Source organism: Lutzomyia longipalpis, chromosome 3 (genome assembly GCF_024334085.1).
Source record: "Lutzomyia longipalpis isolate SR_M1_2022 chromosome 3, ASM2433408v1".
Lineage (NCBI taxonomy): Eukaryota > Metazoa > Arthropoda > Insecta > Diptera > Psychodidae > Lutzomyia > Lutzomyia longipalpis.
In genome coordinates this window covers 23,294,533-23,306,979 of record NC_074709.1, presented here as the reverse complement: position 1 = coordinate 23,306,979, position 12,447 = coordinate 23,294,533, and the positions used below count along the sequence as shown (strand labels likewise).

The 12,447-nt window shown below is 39.1% G+C and overlaps 3 protein-coding genes across 4 annotated transcripts in view; 1 reads left to right on the top strand and 2 right to left on the bottom strand.

Moving 5' to 3' along the window:
- The window catches only part of LOC129792938 (gamma-1-syntrophin), a 42,316-nt gene extending 39,408 nt beyond the window's left edge, over window positions 1-2,908 (bottom strand). The window contains exon 1 of one of the 2 annotated variants that reach the window (XM_055832388.1): window positions 2,551-2,908. The gene's annotated coding sequence lies outside the window, so the exon portion shown is untranslated. The remainder of the gene's footprint in view (window positions 1-2,550) is intronic. The other variant, XM_055832387.1, reaches the window with a different exon arrangement.
- Window positions 2,909-2,978: 70 nt separating this feature from the next.
- On the top strand, window positions 2,979-7,280 carry LOC129792903 (mitochondrial intermediate peptidase). The gene is made up of 3 exons (XM_055832315.1): window positions 2,979-4,313; window positions 5,890-6,573; window positions 6,641-7,280. The coding sequence occupies exons 1-3, from the start codon at window positions 3,312-3,314 to the stop codon at window positions 7,061-7,063; spliced, it is 2,109 nt and encodes a 702-aa protein (XP_055688290.1). The 5' UTR covers window positions 2,979-3,311; the 3' UTR covers window positions 7,064-7,280.
- Window positions 7,078-12,401, bottom strand: LOC129792902 (cullin-4A). Its single transcript, XM_055832314.1, has 6 exons — window positions 11,955-12,401; window positions 10,580-11,538; window positions 9,752-10,510; window positions 9,513-9,683; window positions 7,728-7,880; window positions 7,078-7,624 (listed from the first exon to the last, which is right to left on the bottom strand). Exons 1-6 carry the CDS (start codon window positions 12,214-12,216, stop codon window positions 7,529-7,531), a joined length of 2,400 nt encoding a protein of 799 aa, XP_055688289.1. The 5' UTR covers window positions 12,217-12,401; the 3' UTR covers window positions 7,078-7,528.
- Window positions 12,402-12,447: the final 46 nt, after the last annotated feature.

The window sequence follows — 12,447 nt, the reverse complement described above, 5'->3', positions numbered from 1 at the left end:
TTTTCATAAAATGTCGCGTGATATTTTTAGGATAAAATTGCATTTTCAATATTTTATTCTCTCACATTACACACGTAAAGGAACATCTGCGCAATTTCCTTTCGTCCATTTTTTTCACAAGATGGAAATTTATTTTTTCTCCCCTTAACGACAAATTTATTCGCTAAACAATACGGTTTTGAATGGAATATATTCCTTCAATTTCCCATCGGAAATATCCTGTTTTATTTGATTATCCTTCCGCTATTTGGGTCGATCAAATGTCGAAGATTTCCTCGTTATACATATATTTCTTTCTTTTTTTCTGTATTTGTATATATGTGAGCTGCCCCCAAAGTAAGAAAGAAGAGTACGCCGAAAAAGGATCAAACGTTGCCTTTTTTTTTTCATTGCGGATTATCCTGATCCGTAAATTCCAATGTTTTCCATCCTTCATCCACTCGTTCTCCATTCTACTACATACATCTATTTTTTTTACAGCTCAACAAAACTTCTCCATGTGAACACGGAAAATATACATTTATCCACTTTTGGCTTCTCACATGCGGGGGAAGTGCATATAGCATTGTTGAGTGATTTATGTCCGCACTTTTCTATTTTTGGGTTCCCCCATCACCAAAAAAACCTTCTGTGAGGCTGGTTGTACCCAAAGGGGTGCAAATACCCAGTGAATTGCCTCCAAAATGAGCCACAAAGTGAAATAAATGTGGTTGTGAGAAGAAAGAAAAGTAATTAATAAAGATTATAATTTGTTGATATTCCCATTTGACTTCATTCAAAAGAGAGAGAAAAAAAAGGGAAATATGCTAAAGACTTTCTTATGTGCCATATCCACTGAAAAACTTCATCTTTCACATGTCGCTTTGGGGATTATACTGATTTAGCAGTGAAGAAATTACACTACAACACCAATTTCTTGAACATTTTCCTCCCAACACGAAAGCACATTCCCTTTCCGGAAGAAAATTCTAAATCATAAAAGCCAACAAATTAGGAACAGTAATTCTATTTACTTAATTTCAAGTCATTTCTGCAGGCCATTCGTGACTAAATGTAATGATTGTTGTAACACGAACTACCAAAGGAGTTGATATTTTGGGGGAAGTACTCTGTTGATCTTTCATCATCAATTAATTTGCACACAAAAGGCCATCCATCAGTGTTTGATGGTGCATACTTCGCGTTCTCAGTATGTAAAATGGAAGTTTGTGGTTTACGGAAGTCCAATTCATGTCATTCTTTTATGGAAACTTCAAGAAAATGATTGATGTTTCACAGAACAAAAGATACAATAAATTCTAACTTCCAGACAATTGTCAATTTTGAATGATGAAACCCATAAGATCCTTTTTTAAAAATATTTAATTAAAACTTAAGGATATGAATAAATTTGAGTAAAATTGGTAAAAATAAGAACGTTTTCTAGCTATTTAGTATGCGAAATATACAAATTAAAAAAAATAGCGAATTTGTATGGGAAAAGAGTCTATTCAGCTAGATATAGAAGTTAAAATGTTTCGAATCATTCGCAGTAATGTTTCTTTGATGAACTTATCGCTACGAAACATTATTGCAAATGTTTTGAAACATTTAAAGGGACAAAACTGTTAACAAATTGTCACCAACTTTTGGGTATTTTGTATGCAACCTTTGCTGGTTTTTTTTTCTGTGTGATCCCAGTAGAAAAAAATAGTTCTTTTGACGATTTTTTATTCTTTTTTTTATGATTCTCTAGGTCAAAATTATTTTCTTTATCCAGGACAACTTCTGTATGGCTGAATAACCTCCTTTATTAGATCTTAAAAGTTCTTGTAAGATTTTGACAGGTAATGTTTTCTAAATAATTTTTAATGACATTAAAAAAAACAAAAGATTTGTTATTTCAAAAAAGTCAGAAAGATCTTCAGAGCTTGGAAAAGAAAATTTTCCTTTACAAAAACGATAAATGGAAAAAACTGTATAATCTTATCAGATTTTTTTTTAAAAAATATCAAAAAATCTTATAACAGACGTATAAAAGATAAAAGATCCTTGAAATCTTTGAAATTTCTAGGATTTCTTGATCCCTAAATAGAACATTTTATCTTAATTTTTGAAAAACTCTCAATTAATCCCGCCTGAGCCAATAAATTTGTTAAGAAGTGTAGTGAATACAACGAGACCCTGGAGTGCATTTTCTGCAATTGTTTGGTGTAGTTTCTGGGTAGCATCTTCCGGTCATCTCGTAGGGAGAATGCGACGGAATGCGGATGGAACGTGGGGGCAGATTGTGGGTCAATTCTTGGCCATTTGCGCAAACACACGCTCAAGGGCCTCCAATTAATCGATAAACGACAGAATCGGGCATGTTTTGAGACACCCGACACTTGTACAATTTCCCAGGGATTCTCCCAACGAATCTCCATCCCACATCCCACCAGATCTCACACTGATAAACAGAACGTCTCCTTCTTGTGCAATAAAGGACAATTGAGGCATTTTTTTGTGCAAAAAAGGATCATTTCTCTCAAAAAAAAAAATAATGGAGCAGAGATGGAGGATGAAACTTACCCACTAAAGACGAAATCCTCGTTTCTTCTTCCTTGTTGATTGCACTGCTGGGATTCACCTGGATTCCTGGATACAGTCTTCCTGGCTAGAGGATACTGGTGGTGAGGATTTTTCTCCTGGACACCTTTTTTCCGCCGCACCCACAACTTTTCTATTATGCAGAAAGTTCTTGTTTTTCCCACTAAAACTGCATTTTCTTCACGTTTTCCCAACTCCCTGGCACTCTCATCCACACTCTATGGACACTGTGGTGCTAACTTGCCTTGTCTACTTGATATTCCTGGGTATGGACGCCAAGAAAAGCCCGGAGGAAAATCTTCAATCATTTTATCGCGAATGCCAGAAAACAACTAAAAAAAAATTCGCCCGCTGATGGAGTTTAGTACAAATGTTAGAGTGTCCAAAAAGGGCCTCTCTGAAAGGAAAATGTTTTCATTAGAATGTATCAAAAAGTGCTGCATTACTCTAATTTTCTTTTCTAATTTTACCTTTCTTACTTTTCTTGGCTAATTCAATAAAAAATTACAATTTAATGGCCTCAACGTAAAGAATAGAAAATTGTGGAAATTAAAAAAAATAAACATAACTTGTGCAAACGTCAAAATAAAATGTCAAAATAATTTTTTCCCACGAGAAAGTCATCAGTGATAGCGCTTATCAGTGGGATTTATAAATAGTACGTCGCAATTGTACACAGACAGACGCTCAGGGTGAAGCATTGTGCCTCTGGGACGTTATCGGTTAGTTAAGCAAGTGCACCGATGCTTGGCAAATTGTCCCGGAATCTGTGGGCCAGGAGATGTGGAACACTGGGGCTCCGCAGCTGTCCTAGTGTCTCTACCTGGTCTCCCCTGGCCACCGCCTTCAACACTAAGCCCCACACACGATTGAACATCACAAAGAACGACACGGGGCTCTTTGGGATCTCCGCACTGACGAATCCCGAAGGATTTTACCTCCTCAAGGAGAATGCCATCCACAGGACAGATGAGCTCATTGAGGAAGCTACCCGTGAGAAGAGGAGCAGGAAGATGGTGGAGATTTTCGACGAACTCTCTGACACTCTGTGCAAAGTGGCTGATTTGGCGGAATTTGTGCGTCTCTCCCATCCGCACGTGAAGTTTCTGCACGCAGCTGAGGATGCCTGCATAAGCATTAGTGGCATTGTGGAGAAACTAAACACCGATCGGGAGCTCTATCGTGTTCTCAAGGCTGTTGTGGATTCCGGAGATGCCTTCCCGACGAATCCCGTCGACGATCACGTGGCGGAGCTCTTCCTCTTTGACTTTGAGCAATCTGGCATTCATCTCGAGGAGAAACTGCGACGCCGAGTAGTACATCTCAATGAATGTATCCTCCAGCTTGGACAGAGATTCATGGCTGGAGCCATAACCCCACGTGTTGTTGATAAGGAAGTCCTCCCGGAGAACATTCGACACTTCTTCACGCGTAAAGGGGATAAAATTGAGGTGGCCAGCTTATTTGCGGAGTCAACCAATGCAAAAGCCCGCGAGGCTGCCTTTCGACTCTTCCTCTATCCAGACCAGAGGCAGGATCAACTGCTGACAGACATCCTGGCTGCTCGACATGAATTAGCCACCATTTGTGGCTTCCCCACTTATGCCCACCGAGCACTGAAATCCTCCACTGTGGAAAAGCCAGACACTGTGCGGGAATTCCTGGAAATCCTCACAGAAGGACTACGGCCAAGAGCGGAGGAGGACTTTCGGCAAATGGCCCAAATGAAGCGTCAAGAAAATCAGGTAAAACATTTCTTTTCATTCAATTGGGTAAGACAAATCTCTGCCCACATTTTCCCATCTTTCTCCTCGAGAGATTAAAGCTAATCTTGCGTTGTGTGCAAAAAAAGAACGTCGTAAAAATCTGGTTTTAGTAAATAATATTCACTTTATCGGAGCTGTAAAAAAAAATAAAAAAATTCGTGCGCGTGTCGCGTGAGTTCCTTGAAAAGTTTTCAATGAAAAACTCCCTGAATCCAGATCGGGGGAATTCTTTGAGAAAAAAAAATAAGAAAAACTTATATTACTGCCAAACACTTATCTAGCTGCTGTATCAGTTGACCTCTTCACTACACCTTGATCCCTACAATCTTCTATTGTTTATTAAATAGTATTTTCTTGAATTTTCTAAGTTAAATCTTCACAGTTAAATTAACATTTTATTAATAAAGCTTCAAGGACCTGAGGAAGAAGGAATAAAGCGCTCGAAATGTCTTTGAGGAAATCCTATAATGAAGCTAATAAAGAGGTCTTTATACTCAAAAATTTCCTAAAGCTGTTCAAGCAAAGCCCTAGAGTTTCTAATACATATTTTAAATATTTTAAAAATCCTAATTTAAGGACTCAGACGTCTATTTATTTTTATTTTTTTACTAGGATCATTTCAGCTTCTGACGTTTATTTCGTCATTATTTCTATTGAGTGACATTTCTTTCCTTACGTTTATCATTTGTTTTTCTAACTTTTCCAATTTTTTCCTAATATTTGACAATAATTTTTGAACAATAAAATGTTTGAAAAGAAACGTCAGATCTTAGGATAAAATGACAAATGAAAGAAATGTCAGAAACTGTAACGATCCTGTAAAAAAAAGGAAAAACATAAATATTTATTTTATCGTCTAATGTTTCTTTTCTTACATTTTGTCATTTTTCTTTAAACGTCTGACGTTTTTCTTTGTGTTTGGCAATTCTTCTTATCTGTTTGGCGTTTCTTTTCAAACAGTTATTTTTTAATGGTTAAAATTCAAACGTTAGTTTCTTTTCAAACCTTTTACGTTCATTTCAGCGTCTGACGTTTCTTTTCTTACGTTTATCTTTTTTCTAAAGCTTGTTGTTTCTTTCTAAAATAAAACATTCATTTTAACGTTTGACATTTCTATCTTGACATTTAACGTTCGTTTTAACGTTTCATGTTTCTTTTTTGACATTTTATGTTCCTTTTAGCGTCTGATATTTCGTATTCTACGTTTTTTTATTTTTTTAACGTTTGACATTAATATTTACGTTTCTTTTCTTATGTTTGTCATTTTCTTCTAACGTTTGACGTTTCTTTTTGTAGCATTTGATATTTCTTTTCAAACGTTTATTTATTTAATCGTTGGAATTCAATTTTTTTTAATATAAATGAGCTTGCAAATAATTTCCTCTGATCCTTAAAGAAAAATCTAAACTTCCTGAACTTTAAAGACATGTTCAGAAGACACTGAAAGACTCCCTTTGGGCCCTCTGGCTACACCTCTGCTCTCAAGACCTCAAATTCATCAAAATTGATCAATTTTTACTAATTATTCCTTCTCTGCAAAAAAAAAATTACGCAGATGAGTACAGAACTAGCTGCCTGGGATACGCCCTACTACACGGCCAAACTGAAGAAGGAATTGCTGCAGGTGAATGCAAAGGAATTTGCTCCTTACTTCAGTCTGGGTGCCTGTATGGAGGGCCTAAACACCGTGACAACCAGCCTGTATGGCATCCACTTGGAGAACACTGAAATGCAACCGGGTGAAGCGTGGAATACGGATATTTACAAATTGGCGGTGGTTCATGAGAGCGAAGGTACCTTGGGGTACATCTACTGTGATTTCTTTGAGCGTCACGGCAAGCCCAATCAGGATTGCCATTTCACCATTCAGGGCGGGAAGCGTCTCCCAGACGGGACGTACCAGCCACCCATTGTGGTCATCATGTTGAATTTGCAGCAACCACGATGGTCAGGCCCGACGCTCCTAACGCCCTCAATGGTAGATAATTTGTTCCACGAAATGGGTCACGCAATGCACTCCATGCTTGCCCGAACGGAGTATCAGCATGTCACGGGGACACGCTGCAGTACGGACTTTGCGGAGATTCCATCTGTGCTCATGGAGTACTTTGCAGCTGATCCACGGGTTTTGGCTACATTTGCACGGCACTACCAGACACACGAACCCATGCCGCAGGATATGCTGAATCGTCTGTGTGCCTCCAAGTTCCTCTTTACTGCTTCCGAAACGCAGCTTCAGGTAAAAGAGCTTTCCGGAAGTTGGTTTTCTTCTTCTAAATTTTGATTTTTTTTTGATTTTTTAAAAGGTTTTCTATTCAGCACTGGATCAGGCCTATCATGGTGATCCCACTGAGCAGGGAGCTTCAACAACGGACACCCTGAGGCAGCTCCAGGAACGGTACTACGGGCTCCCCTATGTGAATGCCACAGCCTGGCAATTGCGCTTCTCCCATCTCATTGGCTACGGGGCTAAATACTATTCGTATCTCGTCTCACGCGCTGTTGCCTCCAGCATTTGGCACACCTTCTTCGCCAAGGATCCCCTGAGTAGGGCTCAAGGGGAACGGTATCGTAGGGAATTTCTCTCTTTCGGCGGTGGTGTACCCAGTGGGAAGCTTGTTGGGGACTTCCTCCAATGTGGCGTAACACCGCAAATTTTAGCAAAGAATCTCATCGAGGAAGTCGATGCAAATAGCGAAATAATCCGGCATCTCACGGAAAGGAAGTAAAGAGAATCAGAACATTTTTTAAATTCTAGGTTTTGTTTTATTTATCAAAAAACAGGAAGTGGGGGCAGAAAACTGAAAATTTTAGGAGGAAAAAAATGGGCACAGAACTCTACAAAATCGCGTGGCAACTTATTTACAACACATCATCGAATCCTCTCTCTTTTTGTAAATATTATTTTCGTGTTTCTTCTATAATAAATTGTAAATTATTATGACATTACGCCGTCCAACATTCCCACGAATGCGGTCATTTCAGAAATTCTCAATATTGGACTCTCTCTATATGGGGTAGTTTGGGGCATGGAAACTCAAGGATGGGAAGCGGCACGCGCCTGTTTTGGGGGTCAAAAGAATTTTTATCTCTCTCTCACACTCTTCACGTTCTATTAATTGGGATTTTTTTTCAGCACACACATGAATCTCACAATTTTCTCTTTTTTTCTCAATGAGACGCAGCGCAATCTCTTAGGCGACGTAATTATATTGATTCTGATTATCCTTGTCGCGCTCCATGTAGTCCCGATCAATGAGAGACTCAATGCGCTTCTTCAAATCGGCCGGCTGAAAGGAAAAATGCAAAATCATTTTAAATTTGTTTGAAAGTTCACTTATGTGTGAGATAAGAATCAAGAGTAATGAATTGGGGGGGGGGGGAAGTACGTACTTTGACCGGGAACGTGAGCTGCTTGTAGAGTTCGCTGATGAGAAGATTGTGGCTGAGGGTCTTTCGCATTTTCATAATCCTAACTATGGCTGCATCAATCTGATACTGCCGATCCTGATAGACTCTCTCCTCTGTTGCTTTTTGTTCCTCAGTCTGAAAGGAAAAAGAAATAAAATTCTAATTAGTTTTTTTTCTTTAAAATTCAGTTTTTTTGTTCATTTTTTCTGTATATTCCAGGGGCTGAGGTAGAAATCTATTCAGGGGGAATTTTTAGAATTTTAAAGATTATTGAAAAGAGATTTAAAACGATGATGACATTTCTCTCGTAACTTTTGATGTTGATTTTTAACTTTGACACTTCTTTTAAGGAATTTGACGTTCATTTTAACGTCTGAATTTCTTTTTTAGGTTTTGACATACAATGTTTTAATGTTTGACGTTTCTAGCAAGTGACATTTGACGTTTGACCTTTTTATTAACGTTGAAACTTTCTTATCTTACGTTTGACGCTAGTTTAAACCTCTAAAGCTAACTTTCTAAGGTTTGACATATATTTTGACCTTTGACGTTTAACGTGTGACATTTTTATTAACGTTGAAAGTTTATTTTCTTACGTTTGACTATTAATTTTTTTTGTAAATATTTGACTTTCTTTTCTAGTACTTGACGTTTTTTGAACGTCTAAAGATTTTTTTCTAAGGTTTGACATTTGTATGTATATTTTGACGTTTGACGTTTCTGATATTTGACATTTGCTTTGACGTTTGACACTTCCTTGCTAAAATTTAATATATTTCTTAAACATTTCTTATGTTTGACGATTTTTTAATGCTGTTTGAATTTTGACATTGATTTTCTAACGGTTGATGTGTCTTTTGAATATTTGTCATTTTTTTTCTAATTCTTTTTTTTACGTTTGAAAAGTTCTATTCTAAATTTATCTGAAATACTTTTTAGCATGAAAATAATTGAATTTTGATCTTTGAAAAAGAACCTGAACTTTGGAGGTGTTTAAACAACTAAAAATGATGTTCAGATTTCTCTAGGCTAAAAGAAATTCTTTTTTGTCAAAAATTGTAACGTCAAACAAGTAATGTAAAACATTAGAATAAACATCTAATGTCAACTTAGATTTTCTTAGAAAATTAGTATTAAACATTAGAAAACAAACTTCAAGTATTAGAAAAAACGTCTGACGTTAGAAAACATAAATTTTTACAAAAGAAATGCCAAATATAAAAAAAAAAAACTTTAAAAGGCTAAAATGAACGTCAGACGGTATAAAAACGTTAGAAAGGAAAAAAAACATCAGACGTTACAAAAGAAAACGACAAACATTAGAAAATCAAAACGTCAAAACAGCACAAATTGTCAAAAAAAAACTCGAATAATCTCGATTTATATCCTTCTTAAAATCAAAATCAAATGTTTTTCCAGGCGCCGGCTTAATTTAAAATTCTCGCTACGTCCCTGCACGCAATACGTGTGCCCGATCGGAAAATTAACCAATGGCCTCTTTTTCTTCTTTATCAATAAAATTCATTAAAAAAGAATAAATCTATGACCTTGCATGTATTTGTTTGTCTCCCACAAAAATGTCTTTCTAATGAATAATTTCAGATTAGAACCAAAAAAATGAATAAACTCCTTCTTTGAGCTTCAACTTTTTCCATCTTTTTTTTCTTTTAATTTTCTAGCTTCTTAGCATGACTTTAAAATATCTTTAAAAAGACATGTAAAAGGCATTAATTGATTGATTAAAATAGCCAAAAAAAAAGTACTTACAGTCTCCTTCATTTGAATCTGATTGATTTTGATTCTGAAGAGTTTATTTGTGAATTCGTTGTTGAACTGAAATTTATCCCCATCCTCAATTTCTCTGCCTTTGGGTATCTTCGTGATGACCCTCGCCTTGCCACAAGCCAAACTCTGTAGGGTTCGCCTCAGTTCACCGTCCTAAAGAAGCCCAGAGAAGAAAAATTCATTGAAAAAGCGCCCAAAAGGAAGAAAAGAGTCGGACTTACCTCAATGTTGGAGAGTGTTTTGACCTCATCGAAGGCCAATGTGTCCTTTTGGTTGAAGAGCAGCAGCACGAGTGCCTGGAAGAGTGACACCTGCAGATCCTTTGGGCCCTGATCGAAGACCGCCTTGAGGACACAATGACCCAATGTGGGTTGCCACTGAAGCTTCCTCCCACTGTGCTTTGCCAAGTAGAATTTGCTGAAGAGCCCCTGTAGGGCAACCAGCTGTGGCGGCATCGTGACATCCATAATTGGATACGTTGGCCAATAGCCCATCGTAAGGATATTCACGGTGAGATCAATGCTGGTGTTGTAGTCCTTCTCTTGGCCCACGAGGTGCTGCTTGAATGCAATATTGATGTCCTTACTCAGCTCCATATCCTTAAACATCCCCTCGAGTTTTGACGTGAATCCCCCGCCGCATTCCTGCTTTAGCTTCGACAGCATGCTCTTTTCCGCATCAACGGATGCGGATTTCCCCACGAGAAGTCTCTTTGCCAGGTCCTTCTTGTAGAATGCCTCAAAGACATCCTTGCCATGAATAAAGCGGAAGAGAACCATTATTTTGTCGAGGATTTGTTCCAGCTCCTCCTCCGTTGCCTCCTTATTGCCTGCCCGCAGCTTCAAATCCACATACTTGGCAATTAGCTCTGCGGGTTTATTCGCACGCTGATTTATGAAGAACTCAAAGGCTTCCCGGAGGGAATTTACAAACTTGTCGTTGTGCTCAAAGCATGAGTTGACGATGTTATCCATTTTATCCTGCAAGAAACGAAATATTTTTTTGAAAATAAAGAAAAATTAAGGAAATTTCCCTTCGAGGAGCTTTACCTTAAAATCCAGAAGATCCTGCACTAAACTCTTATCCTTTTCGGGATCAATGACAATTGTGCGTCCCTTCTTCTTGATGTACTGATTAAAGTTGGAGCACAACTCAGCTGTGCCATTCTTCACGCGCGAAAACAACGAATAGAGCAACTGCAGGTCCGACAGCCTATTCTCCTCGAGTAAATTATCCAGACCCTTCTGCAGGATTCCCGTGAGATGTTCACTCAGCAGCTGCTTCTCCACCGTGTAGATAAGCTGTGGCTTCGTGCTGGGATCGAGGTAGTGCAGCAATCGCTCATTCTCCTCGGCCAGCCTCTTATCCGCATGCTGAAGGTACTCCGGCACATCCAATTCCTGCATCATCCGCTGCCCCTCAGCCTGGTACAGCTGTCGCGTGGCCACGAGGAATTTATCCTCAAACGCCAGCTGATAGATTTGCAAATCCGACAGCATTCGCAGCAAATTCTTCAGCAGCGTCCTATCCACAGCATCCCCGGTGCGTTCCTTCTCAATGAGAATCAGCAACCCGTCCACGGTGCGCTTTTGCACGAGAATATTGAGAGCAATGTGTTTCCGGAAGAGATCTAAGCCCATATCCCAAATTGAGTGAACCGTTGGGTTCTGCAGCACGTACGTCCGGTCCAGGTAGAGAAAGATACTCCGGATCATTATCATGAGTTGACAGTGACTCTGCCAGCAGGCATTCATCTTCTTCAGGTACACCAACTTATCCATGGTGTCCGCGAGAAAGGGCTCAATGTTGGACTTGACATGGGCCTCCGTGAGGGCGTACAATTTGCTGTACAGCTGCGAATCCATCTTGTGACTGCAGAGATTCTCAACGGCCTGATAGAGCTCCTCAAGTGAGTAGGCGATGGATTTTGACGTCTGAATGGCCACAACGGCCTTCTCCAGCTTCTCCCATGTACGTTCTTGGTAGTTTTCCGGAAGAACGGGCTTACCTGGTGGTGAGAAAATCAAATGAAGTTAAAACCTGTTCAAAAATGCAAATTCCATGGATGCCATTTTGAGAATTTCCCCAGATGATCCGATAAATTTCCCCGGAAGTGTTTATTTGCATCCCATTGAAACTTTTACCCAAATAATCACACTAAATACACAACTAGACATTTTTTCAATGAGCTGTCATGGAAAATAATCCAATTTGCTTCTACTTTGACCACAATCCATGCCACAGAAGCCTCACTTCCGGTGAGAACATACAGAATGAGCTTTCCGGACAACCAAATTCTGACAGGAAAAAAAAGTGAGGTTATCAAGAAAAGGAGGACCTTGAAGAATGCAAAAATCACTCTCAAACACCACGAAGGTCCCCAAAAATACCCCATTGCCGCATTCCTTTGCGCCCCAGACTCACTTTTGAAGTTCTTAATGACGAGCTTCTTGATGTCACCCGGCTTGGCAGCCTGGTTATTGGATGGCATCTTGAGGAGCGCCCCGTTGGAATTGCCGAGGGCGGAGAAATTGGCTCGCTTCTCCTCCTGCCCACTCTCCGCCTTAGCATTCATCCTGTGCCTCTTGGCCGGTGGAGCTGAGTCTCGTTGATTCTCTCGCTGCTGCTTCCTGCCGCCGCCACTTGTGATACTTTCTCTCTGCGTTCTTTCCGGGTGGCTAGACATAGAAGTGCATATTTCGACACTGGGACACTGCTTTAGCTTCCAATGGACACACTGGTATGCACGGAATACCGGATGTTTGTGTTCTTTCTAGGCAAAAAAGTCCTATCAAAAATTTTCCACGCACAAATTCTTCCCCCAACTTTTTTATATATCCAACCCCTCAACTAATTCCCTTACATTACCATATTTCTCCGCGGAACATTCCAATATTTGTCGTATGACATTTTTTGG